General features: G+C 33.1%; 1 protein-coding gene across 2 annotated transcripts in view; it reads right to left on the bottom strand.

Annotated features, from left to right (window-relative positions):
- Positions 1–10,666: 10,666 nt before the first annotated feature.
- Positions 10,667–17,366, bottom strand: part of LOC127704930 (uncharacterized) — a 53,150-nt gene continuing 46,450 nt past the window's right edge. The window contains exons 5-6 of one of the 2 annotated variants that reach the window (XM_052209169.1): positions 13,963–14,170; positions 10,667–13,105 (exon numbers count right to left, since the gene is read on the bottom strand). In XM_052209169.1, the coding sequence (XP_052065129.1) occupies positions 12,858–13,105; positions 13,963–14,170 (456 nt within the window). In that variant the 3' untranslated portion in view covers positions 10,667–12,857. The remainder of the gene's footprint in view (positions 13,106–13,962; positions 14,171–17,366) is intronic. The other variant, XM_052209170.1, reaches the window with a different exon arrangement.

Below are 17,366 nucleotides of genomic sequence, written 5' to 3'. Positions count from 1 at the left end.
CCTCATTTTCATAGTTCATTGGTCAATGTTAAATTTTTGTGTTTTGGTGTGTTTTCCTTAAATACTAATAGCAATAGGTCACCTATATTTGGTGTATGGAATAATTGTGAGGTGCACATGTCTGTCTGACAGGTTTAATCTGACCTTGACCTCATTTTCATGGTTCATTGATCAATGTTAAGGTTTTGTCTGTTTTTCAATTAGCATACACAATAGGCCAACTATATTTGGTGTATAAAAAAATTGTAAGGTGTATACTATATGTCTGTCTGACATGATTTATCTGACCTTGACCTCATTGTCATAGATCTTTAAAAATGTTAAGTTTCTGTAATGCCAAGAGGGCAAAACAACTGTGAGACGAGGGTCCACACAGCATGTCCAAGCTATGTATATATACCACATACTATTAAAGATATCATAATCAGTAAATAACTCAGGTCAAAGGGAGATTATCCCAGCCAGACATACATCATAGTTGAAGAATAGTGCAAGCATGAAGAATATGAATTGGCTTAATTTGCATTTCTACCCAACAACCGTTGTAAAAATCTTAGATCTTTGACTATTGGTTTAAGCTTCTTTTCTTCTAAGTACATTCATTATATAAATATAATAAACCGTTTAGGAAAGTAAGAAGCCACAAGAGGAAAATATATATTAAGACAAAGAAGGGTAGAGATTCCAATTGCCAAAGTAAAAAAGAAAAATAATAATATTCCAAAAAACATGATACATTTGTAAACAATACAAATCCCACCAAAAACACAGCTAAACTCAGGGGATCCATAAAAGTAAGCAGTTCCTACTCCTCTTGTGTCACCTGTCGTGTTGAAGGAAGGCACCGAAAAAAGAAGACTTGTAATAGTCCACAAAACATAACACAACCACACCAGACACAGCTAAGCTAAGGGGCTCCATAAAAATAAACAATTCCTGCTACTTTTGTGTTGATTGAAGGTTTAGATCACTATAGGCTGTTTTTTGGACTATTATTTTGGTGGCTATCAAAATAATAGTACAAAAAACATAACATAACAATACAAATCCCACCAAAACACATATAAGCTCAGGGTCTCTTAAGAGTTAGTAGTTCCTACTTCTCTTGTGCCATCCGTCATGTTGATGAAGGAGTAAGATCATCATAGCCAAAAGAAAGAAAAAAAAAGACTAATAATAGTCCAATATTGAAAAAAAAACATAATAAACAATACAAATCCCACCAGTTCCTTCTCCTCTTGTGCCTCCCGTCCTGCTGATGAAGACAATTAACAAATCTGCTTAATATGTTGTATTCCAAGACAAGTTATGGATATGGAACATATCAATTGCTATATGCCATGTATGCAGTCAAGGTATTTTGTAATGATCAAACAAGTTATGAAGCGTCCCTAAAATTTCAATGACCAGGGTTGATTTTAACTTCACCAATAACATGATTAAAAACCACTGGTTTAGAGAATATAGTAAGCAGCAACTGTACAGTATATCAAAGAAATCCTGATAAGATTATTGACTGATTGGTGGTGACTTATGTCCAGCTGCGAATATTACATACATGTTCAAGAAGATCACTTTTTCATATACATGGTAATGTAAAGATACTCTGCAATAAAGGAGTGTTGTTAGCAATTTTGTTTTCTTGAGCAGCATTATCCAACCAACAGCGGTAGCTTCCTTAGCCAACTTCCTGAGGTAGCAAGCATCTTTTGATCTTACTTTCTAAAAGTTTTTTGCCTTTTTATTGTAATGTGTTGTATCCATTGTTGGTTAACTTTGTTTGTACATGTACATTTTTCCTCCGGAGGAGTATGATGATGTTGGTTGTTTAGAGGTAATTAAAACTGTTTAAAAAATCATTAATGATTCCAGAAGCATTGCCATTGTTGGTTGTACAACTTACTATGTACATGTACATGTACACTTAAGTTAATACTTTCTAGGCCAGACAAAAATATGTATGTATTTTTCTCGGGGGGGGGGGGGGTCCACTTCCTATATACAAGGTGATAGGACATGCGCTGGAATAGGTCATATTTTCTTGCTTGAAACTATGTGAATAGATGGGGAAACTATCAGAAATATATGATAAGGTCAATAAAGTTCCCATTACTTGTTATATGAAAAGCTATATGCCTACCGATATGTATTTTTTTTCACAGATGAAAGTCTCGCCGTAAGTAAACATAACATAAGGAACCTGAGCCTCAGATGTGAGCAAAGGTGATATTTTTTTGATTTTACAAAACCCAACTAATTTTGGAAAAGGTTACATTTTCACCTACAAATTATTTGAAAAGGGTGGGGTAACAGAACACCAGCGGCACCCCCTATCCATTAAGTATTTAAGCCCCCAACCCAATTTACCATGTTACTCTTAAAAAATAATGTATGTACATGATGTAGGTAAGCAAGATTAATTTTTTTTATTCTTTATTTTATAACCTTTCATCAGCAATGTGATTAGTATAACATATTCAAGCGGACTTTTAGGGGAGACTTGCAATTTTGTTTCAATTTTTTTCTTTTGAAAGTGTCAGTAAAAACTGTTGAGAAGCTGGGACTATTATAGTATAATAGTCCCAGTGAGAAGGCATTTTATGGCATAACAAAGGGTCATAAAGTAAACAAATTTTATTTTGGCTTTACTCAAAACACTAAAATGAACTTTTGTTTAGAGTGTACATTGTAAATTGTCAATACACCTACATTTGTACAAAAAAATGTTGTATACTCAGAATAAACATGATGAATATTCACAATTTAATTTATACTGCTGTATGCATTATTTTTTTAACTTATCAACTGGATTGTTAAATGTTTATATAATAACACAGTTTCAAAATATCAACATCGCATTGCTACTGCTTTTCTTCCATCTTTGAATAGCCTATAATCAAAATATGGTTCTTCCAATTCCTGATTGTGCTGTGCTTGGTAACCTGTACATTACCACATCCAATGGTCCAAATCATTGAAAAATATCCTCCCACATCAGTTAGGTTCATCTTTTTTATCAAATGCTTCTTTCAGCAATTTCTGTTCTTTTTCTTCTTTTTTCGTTATTTCTTTTTCTCTTTTCTGTCTCTTTTTTATAACTGCATCACTTATTGCCTTCTGCATCCTTTGCCTCATTATCCTTTCTTTATTTACCTCATAATGAATCGCCTTTCTCATGTCAATTTCGTCTGGAATCTGTACAAATCTTATATTAGGTCCTTGAATGTAAAATTGCTCGAAGTTGGTCATTTTTCCTGAAAGCGTTTTGAAGCAAACATTCGACATTGAAACACACATAAATCCGTCAACATAATCAATAGTTCCTGTGACTGTATGTTCATTTCGTAATTCAACAGTTGTCACTTTTCCTTCAAGTGCTTTTAACAAAGAAATAAGTGAATTTTTAATCAGAAATTTCTGTCGATTGCTTGCCATTTCTGAGATAATTATAGAATGGGGAGAGAAACGAAAATCGCATGGTTGAACATTGTGGTTTATTCGTACTTCCTCCTACTAATATTGGGAGAACCTCATGACTTATCATAAGTTGATGAATTGATTGTGGTTGATATTTTATGATGCTTATTCAGGACGACAATAACTTTGATTAATTATCTAATTAATATGTTCTGCAAATTCTAGGGTGGTGACAGGGCCGAGACGAAGTGCGGTAAATTTTGGACCACTTAATGTTGTTGCAAAGTGGCTCCAAGCGTATTCACACATCCCTCAACGGGAAGGGGTACTAATTGTAAGATTTGGGTACAGACAATATGAGTAAAATACATAGATATATATATATATATTAGGGTCTGCATTTTTTTTTGGGGGGGGGGGGGGGGGGGGGGGGTATTTCCGTATCCTTTTTAATATATTTGCACATTATTCTCTTTTCTATATATTGTAGGACAACACTAGTTCCTAGTCTTGACCTTTTGGCTAATTTCTCTCTATTCTTAATTTTTACTCACTTATTCTCTATTATGTTACCCCATCCAGACTATCATGATATATCTATTTATTTCTATTCCGTTATATTTGGAATTTCCCTATTCTATTTCTATCTTTAGACTTGTGGTACAAGTTTGGCTAGTATGTAAATCAGAAGTGGTCTGATGTTACTGTTGTTTTCTGCACGAATATTTCGAGGGCGGTAGTACGGGTGGGGTTTTATAGGCATATATAAGTCCTGATTACGTTTGATTATTATCGATGTGCTCCAGTAACTTTGATAGACGAAGTTAACGTTAAGCTCTGCATAATATATTACAGTTATGTTTGTATTGATATGTATTTAGAGGACATTGTGAATGTATATAGATGGAATTGTGGTATATTTTTGTAATTTGTAAAATGTTTACAAGATATTAAATGTTGTTTCGCTGAGAAAATAAGAAAGTTACTGCGAGCAAACAAACCTAAATTATGACTTGTCTCTTATTTAGCCATGTATTTAGTATAGAAATGTTTTAAATTCGGACGAATTCATGAGGGAGAATTTAAATTGGCAAAATCATAGCCGTCTATTCATATATTTATCAGTTACATGTATCACATGTCACAGACAATCTGTGATGTCTGAATAAGATTTAAAGTCGAAATGTTTATACTATTAGAAGGAGTGGTGTGCAGAGTTTACATTTAAAGGGAACGTCCATGGCTAGTCTTAGTAATTGTGACTGATGCAATAAATTATAAGTTTATTATACACGAGGGTAACTGATAAGATAACATACTCGCACTCCGCTGTAAAAAAGGGAGATGAAATCAGTTGTTTGTGTATATAGACGAAAATTGCTCACTATACTTAAAAGTAACGCTATAAGTTCAAGTTAATTTGAAAAGGGGGGATGTACTGAATATGACTATCACATTCATTTCTTGCATATTTATTTTCCAGATATTTTACAACCATCGCAAAAATTGCTAACTACTTGGTGGGATTGTTAAGATCAAGTAAATTTGAAAAAGAGAGGGGGGGGGTAAAAAAAAAAACCATACTAAATATGACTATAATTTCTTGCATATCGGCTTTTTTCTTGATATTTTATAACCATGGCGAATTGCAAAAGAAAAAGATATTAATGTAGTAAATATATTGCAAAAGAAGAAGATATTAATGTGATAAATATAATCTGTATGTCAGTTTTATGTCAAAAAAGCAGTTAACCGGTTTACATATTGTCGCAATACAAATTCAACATTTATGTACAATAACTTGCCACTGATCAAAGATCCAAGTACAATGGAAGTAGAAATAACGATATTAACTTTCCAATGAACCAAAATTTGCTTACCAGACATTAATTTTGAAGAAAATATTCAACTTTATATTTTGATTTTGAAAGAATTTCAACAAAAATTTCTGACGTAATAGGCTACTGTCCTGGCAGATTATTTTGCCTTTAAAAGACGGAAAAATTATTATATCATAGATTTTTGAAACGCTTATTCCCTAAACTTTATAATCGTTCAAAAATATTATGCCAGATAGTTGTTTTGGAGAAATCATTTCGATTATAAGTAATTTTTTTCTGCAATTTCCGCCATTTTCTTCTTAAAATTTAACTGTCCTGGTAGATTTTTTTACTTATTAATTTCTATTTTTTAAAAACTTTTCGAATAATGTAAGTAAAAATTAATATCCTGATCTTCATCATACAGTTTGAATTTTAACAATATGTAAATTGTTGATTAAAACAAAAGTTACAGATAAAAACGTATCGAAAATAACTGTCCTGGTTTTATCTGTCCTGTTAATGAATATTACGTTTAATCTGTTTTTGGTGATATCCATTTGGCGTGACTCTGTATTTATACATCCCGTCATTGTGTTATTGTTCTATGGTAATTTTTGTATTCTTGTCTTTCTCTTTTGCTAATGTGCTTTGGCTATATGCCTTTTTGTGTTTCTTTGATACATATGACGTGGCTCTATACTTACACATCCCGTCATTGTGTTATTGTTCTATGATAATTTTTGTATTCATGTCTTTCATTTTTGCTAATGTGCTTTGTCTATATGCCTTTTTTTGTTTCTTTGATACATATGACGTGGCTCTGTACAAGTATGTAGTTTATACATCCCGTCATTGTGTTATTGTGCTATTGTAAATTTTTGTATTCTTGTCTTTCATGTTTGCTAATGTGCTTTGTCTCTATGCCTTTTTGCGCTTCTTTGTTACATATTTGTTTGTTTTTATAGTGATTAAGATTCTAACACAATGTTGACTGCTGTACCCCTATTTTTGACATTTTTATCTATTATGTATGTTTTGTTCCCGCATCGTTGTCACTGATATAATGGAATTTGACGAGACTGTCATACAAGTGAGAGGTTTAGCTAGCTATAAAACAAGGTTTAATCCACCATTTTCTACATAAGAAAATGCCTGTACCAAGTCAGGAATATGACAGTTAACGTTGTTATCCATTCGTTTGATGTGTTTGAGCTTTTGATTTTGCCATTTGATTAGGGAATTTCCGTTTTGAATTTTCCTCGGAGTTCAGTATTTTTGTGATTTTACTTTTTAATGACCTTCCCGAAAATTTTACTGTTTTGAAACAGTAAAAACTCCTGGAGTTATCTTTCTTTTGTTGTGTTACATTCGTCTTCTCAAGTCGGAGTTTCCTCTGGCCGTTAATTTTTATGACTACAAGGTTTTTCATTTCAATGCCATAACATTGTTCATGGCGATTGTAAGAAAATAGTAAATTCAGGTTTTTTGCGCATACTAATAGGGACACGAACACAGTGTTTCCGTGTTAGAAAAATAACCAGAGACAAATAAGTTTTAACCTAATTTGGATAATGGTCCGATCGATCAACATAGTTGGCCATTGTAAAGATACGTTTGTCCTTTAGCTCGTAGATAATGTGGATTTGTGCAGTTTTGATAAACGATCTACATAGGGTACCAGCGGTTCGTAAACATCCCTATTGAACTAATACCACAAGACTGTAAGACCCTTGCTAGGGGGCCGGTCCACAGTTCGGTTATATGCGTGATGTTTAAACACACAGTCGTGAGGCTGCTCTGATTGATTAATTGAACGAGTTAGGATGATCCAATGTTTTGTACAAGACAATATATGCTGAGTCGAATCAGTAAATGACCATTATATGTGTTTTTTTGACAATAAAAGTAAAAAAAAAAACTGACACTGATGAAGACCGTTTGTTTACGATATAACTGCATCTTTTACGTTTAAATCTCTTATAGCCAAACAACTCTTTTAGACTCTTCACTTTTTATTGGCAAGTTAGGCAGATCGCTGGTTGGGTATTTATATTTTTTATATAAAAACTAATTTAGAACATGTTTTAAATCTTCTGAGTGTCGTCTCGCTATCGTTTATTTTTTCTTCTTGTTTTGAGAATGTGTAGGTATATTCAGCTATTTCATTGTATGCGCTGAATTTGTGTACAACTTATCTTCCAGTCTCGATGATCGATTTAGATCCGATTACGTTTATTGGACCATGGAAGTAAAATATAATACTTCCATGATTGGACTTTATGATGACTTTACGATATGAATAAAACGATTTGGGACATGATGAGTTCGCAACTTATAAACTACAGAGGCGGGGGTGTTTTACGGCCTTGAATTCACATGAGGACTCGAATGGTCGGAACTTAACTACACAACAAAAAAAAATAAATACAGCAAATGATGTTGTAATAACTTTTATAAAGTACTGGTTATGGATTTCCAAAACACGCCATGACTTGAAATACAAATAGCATAAAATTTACACGAACAAGGATTGGGTCACAATCATTTTTTCCTTTGAAAATAAAAATGAACTTATTTACGCCAATTAATAATTACTCAATCGTATAAATTCATAATCCGTTCAAAAGGTTAACAACAACACCCGTCTGAAATAATCTATATAAATACATTGCGTTTAAAAATACCGTTTTTGAAAGTTCACTATCATATAAAAGGCCAATTTGGTCTCGTGATGCTGGTCTCGAGTATGAGTGGTCACGGGTTCGATCCCGGTCTGTCAAAGCAAAGACTTGAAAAGTACTAGTGTTGTACTGTTACACCACTGTCCGAGGTTAGGGAGAAGGTTTCGCTCCAGAAAACATATTTAACCCGCCACATTCTGTATGTGCCTGTCCCAAGTCAGGAGCCTGTAATTCAGTGGGTGTCGTTTATTGCTGTTTATTATATCATTAAATTGTTTTTCGTTTATATTGTTTCTATACACAAATCAGGCTGTTAGTTTTCTCGTTTGAATTGTTTTACATTTGTCATTTCGGGGCCTTTTATAGGTTATTATGCGGTATGGGTTTTGCTCATTGTTGGAGGCTGTACGTTGACCCATAGTTGTTAACTTCTATGTCATTTGGTCTCTGTTGGCAATCATACCAAATCTTCTTATTTTTAAATTTGCTGCTTCTCACTCGACTATTACGAATAAGAACGAAGACCAATAGCCTGCCGCAGCCTGAACAAACTACCTTTAAAGCCAGTAACATTTAGATCTGACAGTCAATCAGGACATCCTCTTATTCTTAACGAAGAAATAAATTTCCAAAAGTATAACCGTGCATGCTATAAACAAACGATAAAGTGTCAATGGTGTTTTTAAACGTAGTGTACACTTTTAGAAGTAAACAGTGTAAGAAATTATGTTAATCTGGAATAAAATGCTATTATACCTTAATCTGTTTCTTGATACACATAATATGGTATTAAGAACAGGAAACAATCCTTACTGTTTTGATAAATAAACAAAACCAAGCTTAAAACCTCGCAATCGTAGATCAATGCAGAGTTTAAAATAGATTCACTATACTTTGTATTCTCAAAACCGGGTCACAATAATTTCCCCAAACCAGTTCAAACTTACACTGTTTTAGAGAAAACTTGTCCCTAAACAACATACTCTGTTTTTCCAGTGACAGTAAATATTTCACAACTTTCTTATTAAATGTATTACTAAATTGGTCTATTCTTAATATTCTCGATTTTGCATGAACTAAGTAAGTACACATTTGTTATACACTCATGATGTATAGCATACAAACAAACACACAAAAACAATGATTAATTTTAATACAATACTGCTTCTGGATTTCCAAAACGTGACAGGAAATTAAAAATGTTGTTATATAAAATTTACATGAACAAGGATTGTGTGGGCATTATTTCCATCAGTAAATACTTACGCCAATAATTAATCAACCGGGTAAATTAATGGCATGCCAAGATAATCCGTTCAAGAGCTTTACGACAGTACTTGACTGAAATAATCTTTACATTGCGTTTAAAATTACCATTTCTTGAAAGTTATTTATCAGATAAATGATCAACTGATGTTGAAACCACCATGGACTGTCCATGGCTTTCAATGTCTCGTGATAGAATGCTTGTCTCGTGTGCGGGAGGTCGGCCAAACATGACTTAAAAACTGGTATATACTGATACCTTTATAGGAAGACAGTGTAAAAATTATATTAATCTGGAACAGAATGTATAATTATACTTTAGACTTGCTACAAATTATATGGTATTAAGAACAGGAAACAAACTTAACTGATTTTTTAGATAAACAAAACCCAGCTTTACACCACTCAATAGTAGATCAATGCAAAATTTGTGTTCTTTAATCCTATCCACTAACATTCTCCACCTTATACGAACTAACCAAGCCTACAAAACAGCTGTGCATATCCAATATACCCGGCATGCTCAGTTGGTATAATTAAATCAAATCAAATCAAATCAAATATTTTATAATGAAAATCCTAAGTGTCGTCAAACAGGATATGATAGCTCCTTCAGATCCTTACGCTTGAGAACTCATCATAATAAAGTTGAATACCATATATCAACTAAGTAAGATGTGACGAAAAGTTCCTTCCCTTGCTCAGTGGGTAAAATTCATAAATTCAACTTGAGTATCCCCTGATAGACTTGGAACATGATGTGACTGCTCGGTAGATCTGACACTCGCTCACACGAACTCAGCAAAGTAAAGTTCCGAAACGAATTTGAAATATTCTTGGTGTTTGGCTTATGTACACGCATCGATTATTGCATTCAACAAAATCATTAATCGATTAGAACTTGGCGATGGTCGATAATTTCTAGAAAGAAGTCACAACGTTCTCAATATTATGTGAAGAAGACAGTGAAGGCAAACATCTATATCGATTATTGCATTCAACAAGAATACTAGCTCGATACACACTTGACGATGATCGATTTTTTTCTAAATAAAAGTTGCAACGTACTGTATATAAGACAAGTGCGGCAATAATCTCCGTTTGTTTCAACCATTCAACAATTCAAGGGAGAACACTCCGTTTGAAGTTTAGTACATTAAATATTCCATTTTCTTTCTACTGTATAACTGCTTCTGTTTCTACCTGACACGACATCTAACGATTTCCAAAAATTTAACCTTGTGTTCGGTTTAAAAGACAACCATTCCTATATAGTAAACAATTATAGTTCCAAATAATGTTTAAAAAAGATCTCGAATAATACAATGAAATGTTCATTATTGACAATTTTTGTCTTAGATATGCAACAATGTTTCATTCACGAACAAAATTTTGATTCCCCTGTACAAATCTTCATACATTGTTCGGTGCATCCTCCTCCCAAACAGGGCACACGAGGCTTATATTCTAACTTCTTAATAAATAATTAGCACTTTTATTTACATTTTATTTACATACATCATTTGCACCTTAAAAATAAAAAGAACACATAAAAATACTGTTCAGAACATTCATATCATTTAAACATTATTAAGTCATAAAAATAAGCAAATCCTAGTACATGAACAAAATAAAAAATAAATTCGGTCGAGACATTTGATGATTCGAGTATACTGTATAGAGGGTTTCATGCAATGAGTACGACAGTTTTTATTTCACGTGTTTTAGCGCTGAAATGCAGTTGTATTCATCATGTTTCCCAAAATGAAAGATGATGTTGGTATACTTTAAACGGACATCAATCAAACTACATAAAAAACCAAGTTTATACCATAGTAATGTAGCACAAATCAAGTCTAAATTAATTTTTTCCCTGTATATATCTCTCCCTTTCGACCCTCCGTACAGTGTACTCACTAAACACGTTATACATGAAATTTGTACAGATGTGTATATACACGTAACATTTATCAATTATAATACAATTCACAAAGTTTTCATCCATTAATGACTATTTGGACGGAAAACGACAATATATTATACTAACGAATTTAGAGATACTGTGAAAAACTATTTATGAAGAAAGTATAAATAAAAACTAGTGGGCATGGACTTTCTTTAGTACTTAACAATATTAGTTGCCATATTCTTCACTTGAAAACTGTGAAGATTTTTTTTATATAAATATGAACCGCTTAATGAATTATTCAGATAAAATTATAACAGCTTACATAGCAAAATGCAAATCAATTTGAAATCATGTATTCATTATTCAACTTCCAAAACAAAACACTTTCATCAACATGAGACTGAAACAATGAAAAACAATGCTACATATACAATGCAAACATTCGAAAAAACGAAAGAAAAAAAATTCTTACTGCAAATATAATGAATTATATTAAAGAAGAAAAATATAAACAAAACATCTATTAGTAACTATTTATATCATTCAGAAAAGTTAACCCTTTCAATTGCATAGATTGCTTGTATTTCTGATTTTGAATTCGAGGCACCAGACTGTCAGTTTAAACCCCGCACTTAGCAGGTGCGTTCGGCTCCAATCTTGATTGACTAGGATTGCCAGTATTCCTGAAGAAGGTCGGTTGTTCTCTCCGACTTGCTATATCATTCAGAAAAGTTAACCCTTTCAATTGCATAGATTGCTTGTATTTCTGATTTTGAATTCGAGGCACCAGACTGTCAGTTTAAACCCCGCACTTAGCAGGTGCGTTCGGCTCCAATCTTGATTGACTAGGATTGCCAGTATTCCTGAAGAAGGTCGGTTGTTCTCTCCGACTTGCTCAACCAATAATAACTGACCAACATGCTACAGCCAATAATTATAGTGTTGAAAGTGGCGATATACACCAAAACTTAATCAATCAATCATTTTGCATTCCTATTCGATTATGCCCGTTCTTTCAGTTTCTCTCCCTCTCTCTCTCTCTCTCTCTCTCCAAATCTTTTTCTTTGAATTTCATTCAAGCAAAATAATAATTTCTTGTTATTTACGCTATTTAAACGATTTATATTATCTTTATATACATATAGTGATGTATATTTCATGCAAATATCCGGTTTTATAACATCCAACACCCAATTTTATTATGTATTATCTAAATATACAATTCTGTTTTATCTAAATTTCCTGTAGAAAAAAAACTCTCTAATTATATATCATCTATCATTATGACCAGAAACATTATTTCATTAAAAGCACTTGAATAAATAAAAAAAACATTAAATAAATCTAATTTGACATCAAATGAACAGGATTACTCTTACACAAGTCATGTATTATAATTTACAATCAAACAAGTATAACACACCGCAAAAAATAGTTCTTATTACGAAAACGCCTATATCAAAATAAAAGCAAAATACTGATTAGAACAACTTAAAAACTTTTTTCAAGATTTTCTCTCTCTCTGGTGAAACAGTCAATATATACACACGTTTTGTCATGACCAAGGATCTATCACACATTTGATTTGTTTTTTGTCATATGAAATAATAAATATTGCACATATGTGAAAATGCCTTTGAGGCTATAAAGCACTTATTGTTTAAATTGTCATCTAGCTTATTTTATTTTTAACTAAAGCAAAGTACAGTTGTTTAGTGTCCGTTGCGTGAAATAAAAACAAAAAAGTCAATGATCCAATTTTCAAGAATTTTCCACAAGGGCATCTGTTTCCTTTGGTGGTTCTATATTATTTTCGATCTCCAATTGTATTTCACTCAGCATAGGACTAGTTTCATTGGTTGTTATGGCTGGTGTACCGGAAACGGAAATGTCGTCATTTTTATTTGGTGTCGTGACGTCCTCTTTGTCATCTTCTGTTTCGTTGGTTCCTAATAACTTATCACCTTCTTTGCTTTCGTCATCCGTTGTTTCATCAATATATTTAATATCTGAAAGAGAATTTATACATTTAATAAAATAGATCATTGCTTCAAAATGCATGCAATTTCAGTGGTCTTTCTTTTGGTAGTTGCAAATCCGGCAACCAGTCAGTTTAATGTACAAGTAAACTTTGGTGACATAAGGCCGTTAATTTTCTCTTTAGAATTGTTTCACTTTTTTTTTGTTATCCTAGAGTCTTTTTAGCCTCCTACAGAGGTTACGGTCGCCTTTCAAAAATAAGTAATTGACAATGGAAGAAGATTCAAGATGGACCTAATACTCAACTTATATGTTAAAAATAATTAAGTAGTACATAATACATAAGTTTAATTATAACAAATGTCGATGAGGGGTATTAACATACATTAAATAGCTTCGTAGGGGATACAGTTCAAGGCACTTTAATTTAAAAACCATGCAATTAGTCTATTTTCACCCTTAGTATTATGTTGCATTGTCCAGTAACCTAACCTGAACATATCTAGTATACACAAGGGAAACGTAGTGGGCATTTTATATATTATAAGGAAATTTTCACACACTAGTTAAAAATGGAGTAAACGTTTCGAGATTACTGTGTTTAACCCTAAGCGAAAGTTGTTTTTCTCTTCTAAAAACCACAGGCGCTTGGCGAATGGGCACCCTTTTAAGTTTCTATTTTTTTTTGTAAATATTTACAACTTTTTTTTACCTATTTTCACTTATTTAATGTGTTCTTGCTCTTATCATGGAAATATCGTATTGACAATATAATACTATATATACCATGGTTATATCAAGAACAGTAGTTAATATATTATAATGGCAGATGCCCATCTATTCTTATGTCCATTCCCTAGTGCGTCTGCGCTAAAAACCGCCATACCTTGCTGCACTTGTTTCCTTCTCTTGTCTGGTATAGCATACACATTATCCACTGCGTGTGGTGTTATTACATCAAGTCTCTCACTGCTACATGTTCCGTTTGCCTCTTTTCCAATTTCGTCATAGATACCGTTTGACCTGTATGTATTAGTTGCGTCTACCATGATAGGGATACTTCCGTTATGGGGACCACCATTATTTTGTGCTTTCTGAAAGAAAAATTGACTATGTATATACTAAATGGTATTTTGCAGAAAATTTCGTTTACAGAATCCATCTACGTTTAAAACGCAGGTTTCTTTTAGATTTAAGAGTTGCTATAAACCTTGCTTGTAAAATCTATTCATTAATCTAGTAAAAAGCATTTTTAGTCTGCATGGGAAACTTGGTCTATTTTTTAAATGAAATTTGGCTTTGAACTATAGCTTTCAGTAACAGCAAGTAGTTCTTAAACGGTTCATAGTGTTCATTGTCTTCTTGGTTTGAGTGTATGTGTGTGTGTGTGTGGTGCCGTTTCAACTGAATTTTACAGCTTGTTCTTCTGTTGTGATGTTTCACATAGGTTAACCTCACAGACTTGTTTAACCTCGTTGTTTTTTATGTGTCTGTCCCAAGTCTGGCCTGTAATTCAGTGGTATTGTCTATAGTGGTATAGTTGATGTCTACTATAATTATTTCTCGTGAAGTGAAAATTTAAACAAACATACTTTTTCTGTCTAAAAATTTCGAAACTGTTGGACATGTTTATGTACTTATGGTTGGGGTGGGTTCTTATTTTTGGATGTGTCGTTCTTCCAAGCTGGTTAAAAGGTTTTGAATATTTGACATGATGCAATTGACATGATGCAACTAAAACAAATAAAAACAGACGTGGAGTCTAATATTCCTTGAAGGAATATCCACTTTATATGAAGTAGTAGATAGAAATAGTGACGCAGTATGGTTAATTGCACAAAGAGACTTTCACAAGAGAACTTCACGACCTATGAACCAAGGACAACAAAAGGAGAAATTGCGTAACTAATAACTATTATTCCGCGGATATTAATAAATTACAGAGTTTCATAGACCTAGTATTAATTTTAAATGTCACATGTATTCAGCTCTGCTAAAATTTCACACAATTGTAGATCGATGGGGACAGATAAAATATTTTAATGTATATGTCAGCAATTTTATGATATCAATTTGAAATATATTCTCTGCAGTGACAGAGATTATTGCCGTTTGAAATAGATTCTCTGTGACAGAACTCATTGCCGTTTGAAAAAGAGTCTTTGCAACGACCGAATTCATTGCTGTAATGAAATCACGCATGCATGCTAACTTTTAGACAAAGGTTCGAGTCTTATAGAACATTTGATGCTGCTTCTTTTTTCGGTTTTTGCACTGCATTGTAACATAAAACATGCAACAAATTATATTTGTCTAATTCACCGAATTTTCCATAAAAAAACTGAATATGCATCTGATATCTTCAAATACGATTGTATAGAAATAGACATTTAAAGAATGGATGTCAACATTGAGACTTTAGATTAGACTTGAGTCAGGGAAGTACAAATTTGAGACACGAGAGATAAGTAACAATAAGTTTTATGAAAAAGAATAGAGTAAAACAGATCGATCCCATGCCCTCAGCAAATTTCCTAACTACAAATAACCGTCTAGGTGGTCTCGTGATTGCATTCTCAAATTTTCATCTCGTGGCCTTTACGGATAAGAACAAAGACAGGTCGACTCATAACAACGGCAACGTGGGAACACATGCTGATTGGTACTCTATTAGCCATCCTTTATAAAATCTATAGATCACAATGTCGGTCTTGTACATGTACAAAGAAGCGTTAATTTCTCAGATTGTTGTCTATATGAAATTATCAGCCCCTCCCCTGTTTAGGATATGATATTTTGATTTTGGGAATGAGCAGGAGGATTGTTGGAAATGCATATGCTGGTCTGGTTAGAACTGGAAATAAATAATCTTGACCAAGACAGGACTTAAATGAATATTCTGCCCCACAACATACATGAAATAATTATTTACTAAATAAACCGGCCTAGCAACCCCCCCCCCCCCCCCCCCTTTTCGCCCTAAAATTCAAATGGTCGTCTCCATATTTAATTTCTACACGATGATCTCTATGAAACGAACAATCCTTTTATTTTTTTTTGGAAAACTCGATTCTTTGGGTAATTAGCATACATTTATTTGCACACAAGGTCGTACGGGAACGTTACCGTATAATTTCACCTCCTTGATCTTTGGCATTTGTCGGCTCATTGACAATTTAAATTGAAAGTTGTTTTAGCTTTAAAAGTGGTTGATAATTTGTATAATCAGGGTTTATATAATAAATCTTTAAAATAAGCAATCTCTTAAAGTTAAGTTCAGTTTGCAATATAGAAAAAAATGGTATTCATCATCAAGTTTATTACAAAGTTTACATAAACTTTGATCTCTGGGTACATTTTTATATCTTCCCATTTCAACTTATATACTATAAGAGCTTGTAGACGCTTGACCAAACGCACGTTTTATGCAGGATGCTCACTTCCGTTTTACGTAAGGGAGCTACCATTTGATTTTTATGGGAGGGGGGGGGGGGGGGGGGGGGGGGTGGGTGGGGGGCTAGGATGAAAAATTGTGTCCTGCGTTTTCTTTTAGTTGTAATCTCGGTCCTGCCTTTTTATTTTTCACTTTATTTGGTCCTGCCTTTTTTTGTTAGTTTATCCTGACTTTTTATACATAATTTGTATAAATTGTAAAACTTCTGTCCCGCCTTTTTTCAAATTTCATCCTAGCCCCCCCCCCCCCCCCCCCCCCCATAAAAATCAAATGGTAGCTCCCTAAACTGCACCTCTGTAAAAGTAAAAATTTTCATTCCGATAGAACTACCAAACGAAGAATTTTGTTCTTATGCGAATACCCAACCATAAATATTAGTAATTCGATCCTTTTTAAATATTAAGTACAAATTCATTCAGGGACTTTAAAAGACTTCGGTTGTTAAAATCAGAGTATAAATTACTTTCCACTGCTAATGTTTTGGCTGACCTTGAAAAGAACCCAACAGACGAAGGTCAGACAAGGTTTCCAGTCTCGTAAATTACACTAATATGTCGGAATAACCTGGTTACTAAAGAAGTTAAACATTTGTTTGTATGAAGATTACATCACAAGCTGCAATAAATTACACGAACATTTAATTCACCTCTGTTTGCATAAGGGTAAAAAAGTGTTTTCTACAAAGTCGTCCGTATGTTTTAAAACTAGATTCGGAAGTGAAATTATAACGAATTTGGCACCAGTGTCAGAGAATTGCTAATCTACAAGTCTTTTTACATGCAAGTTTAGAGTTTTAATTTTATTAATGTTTTTTTTAGCATAATTTATTTGTAGTA

Source organism: Mytilus californianus, unplaced genomic scaffold (genome assembly GCF_021869535.1).
Source record: "Mytilus californianus isolate M0D057914Y unplaced genomic scaffold, xbMytCali1.0.p SCAF_6, whole genome shotgun sequence".
Taxonomy (NCBI): domain Eukaryota; kingdom Metazoa; phylum Mollusca; class Bivalvia; order Mytilida; family Mytilidae; genus Mytilus; species Mytilus californianus.
This window is presented reverse-complemented; position numbering and strand designations above follow the sequence as displayed.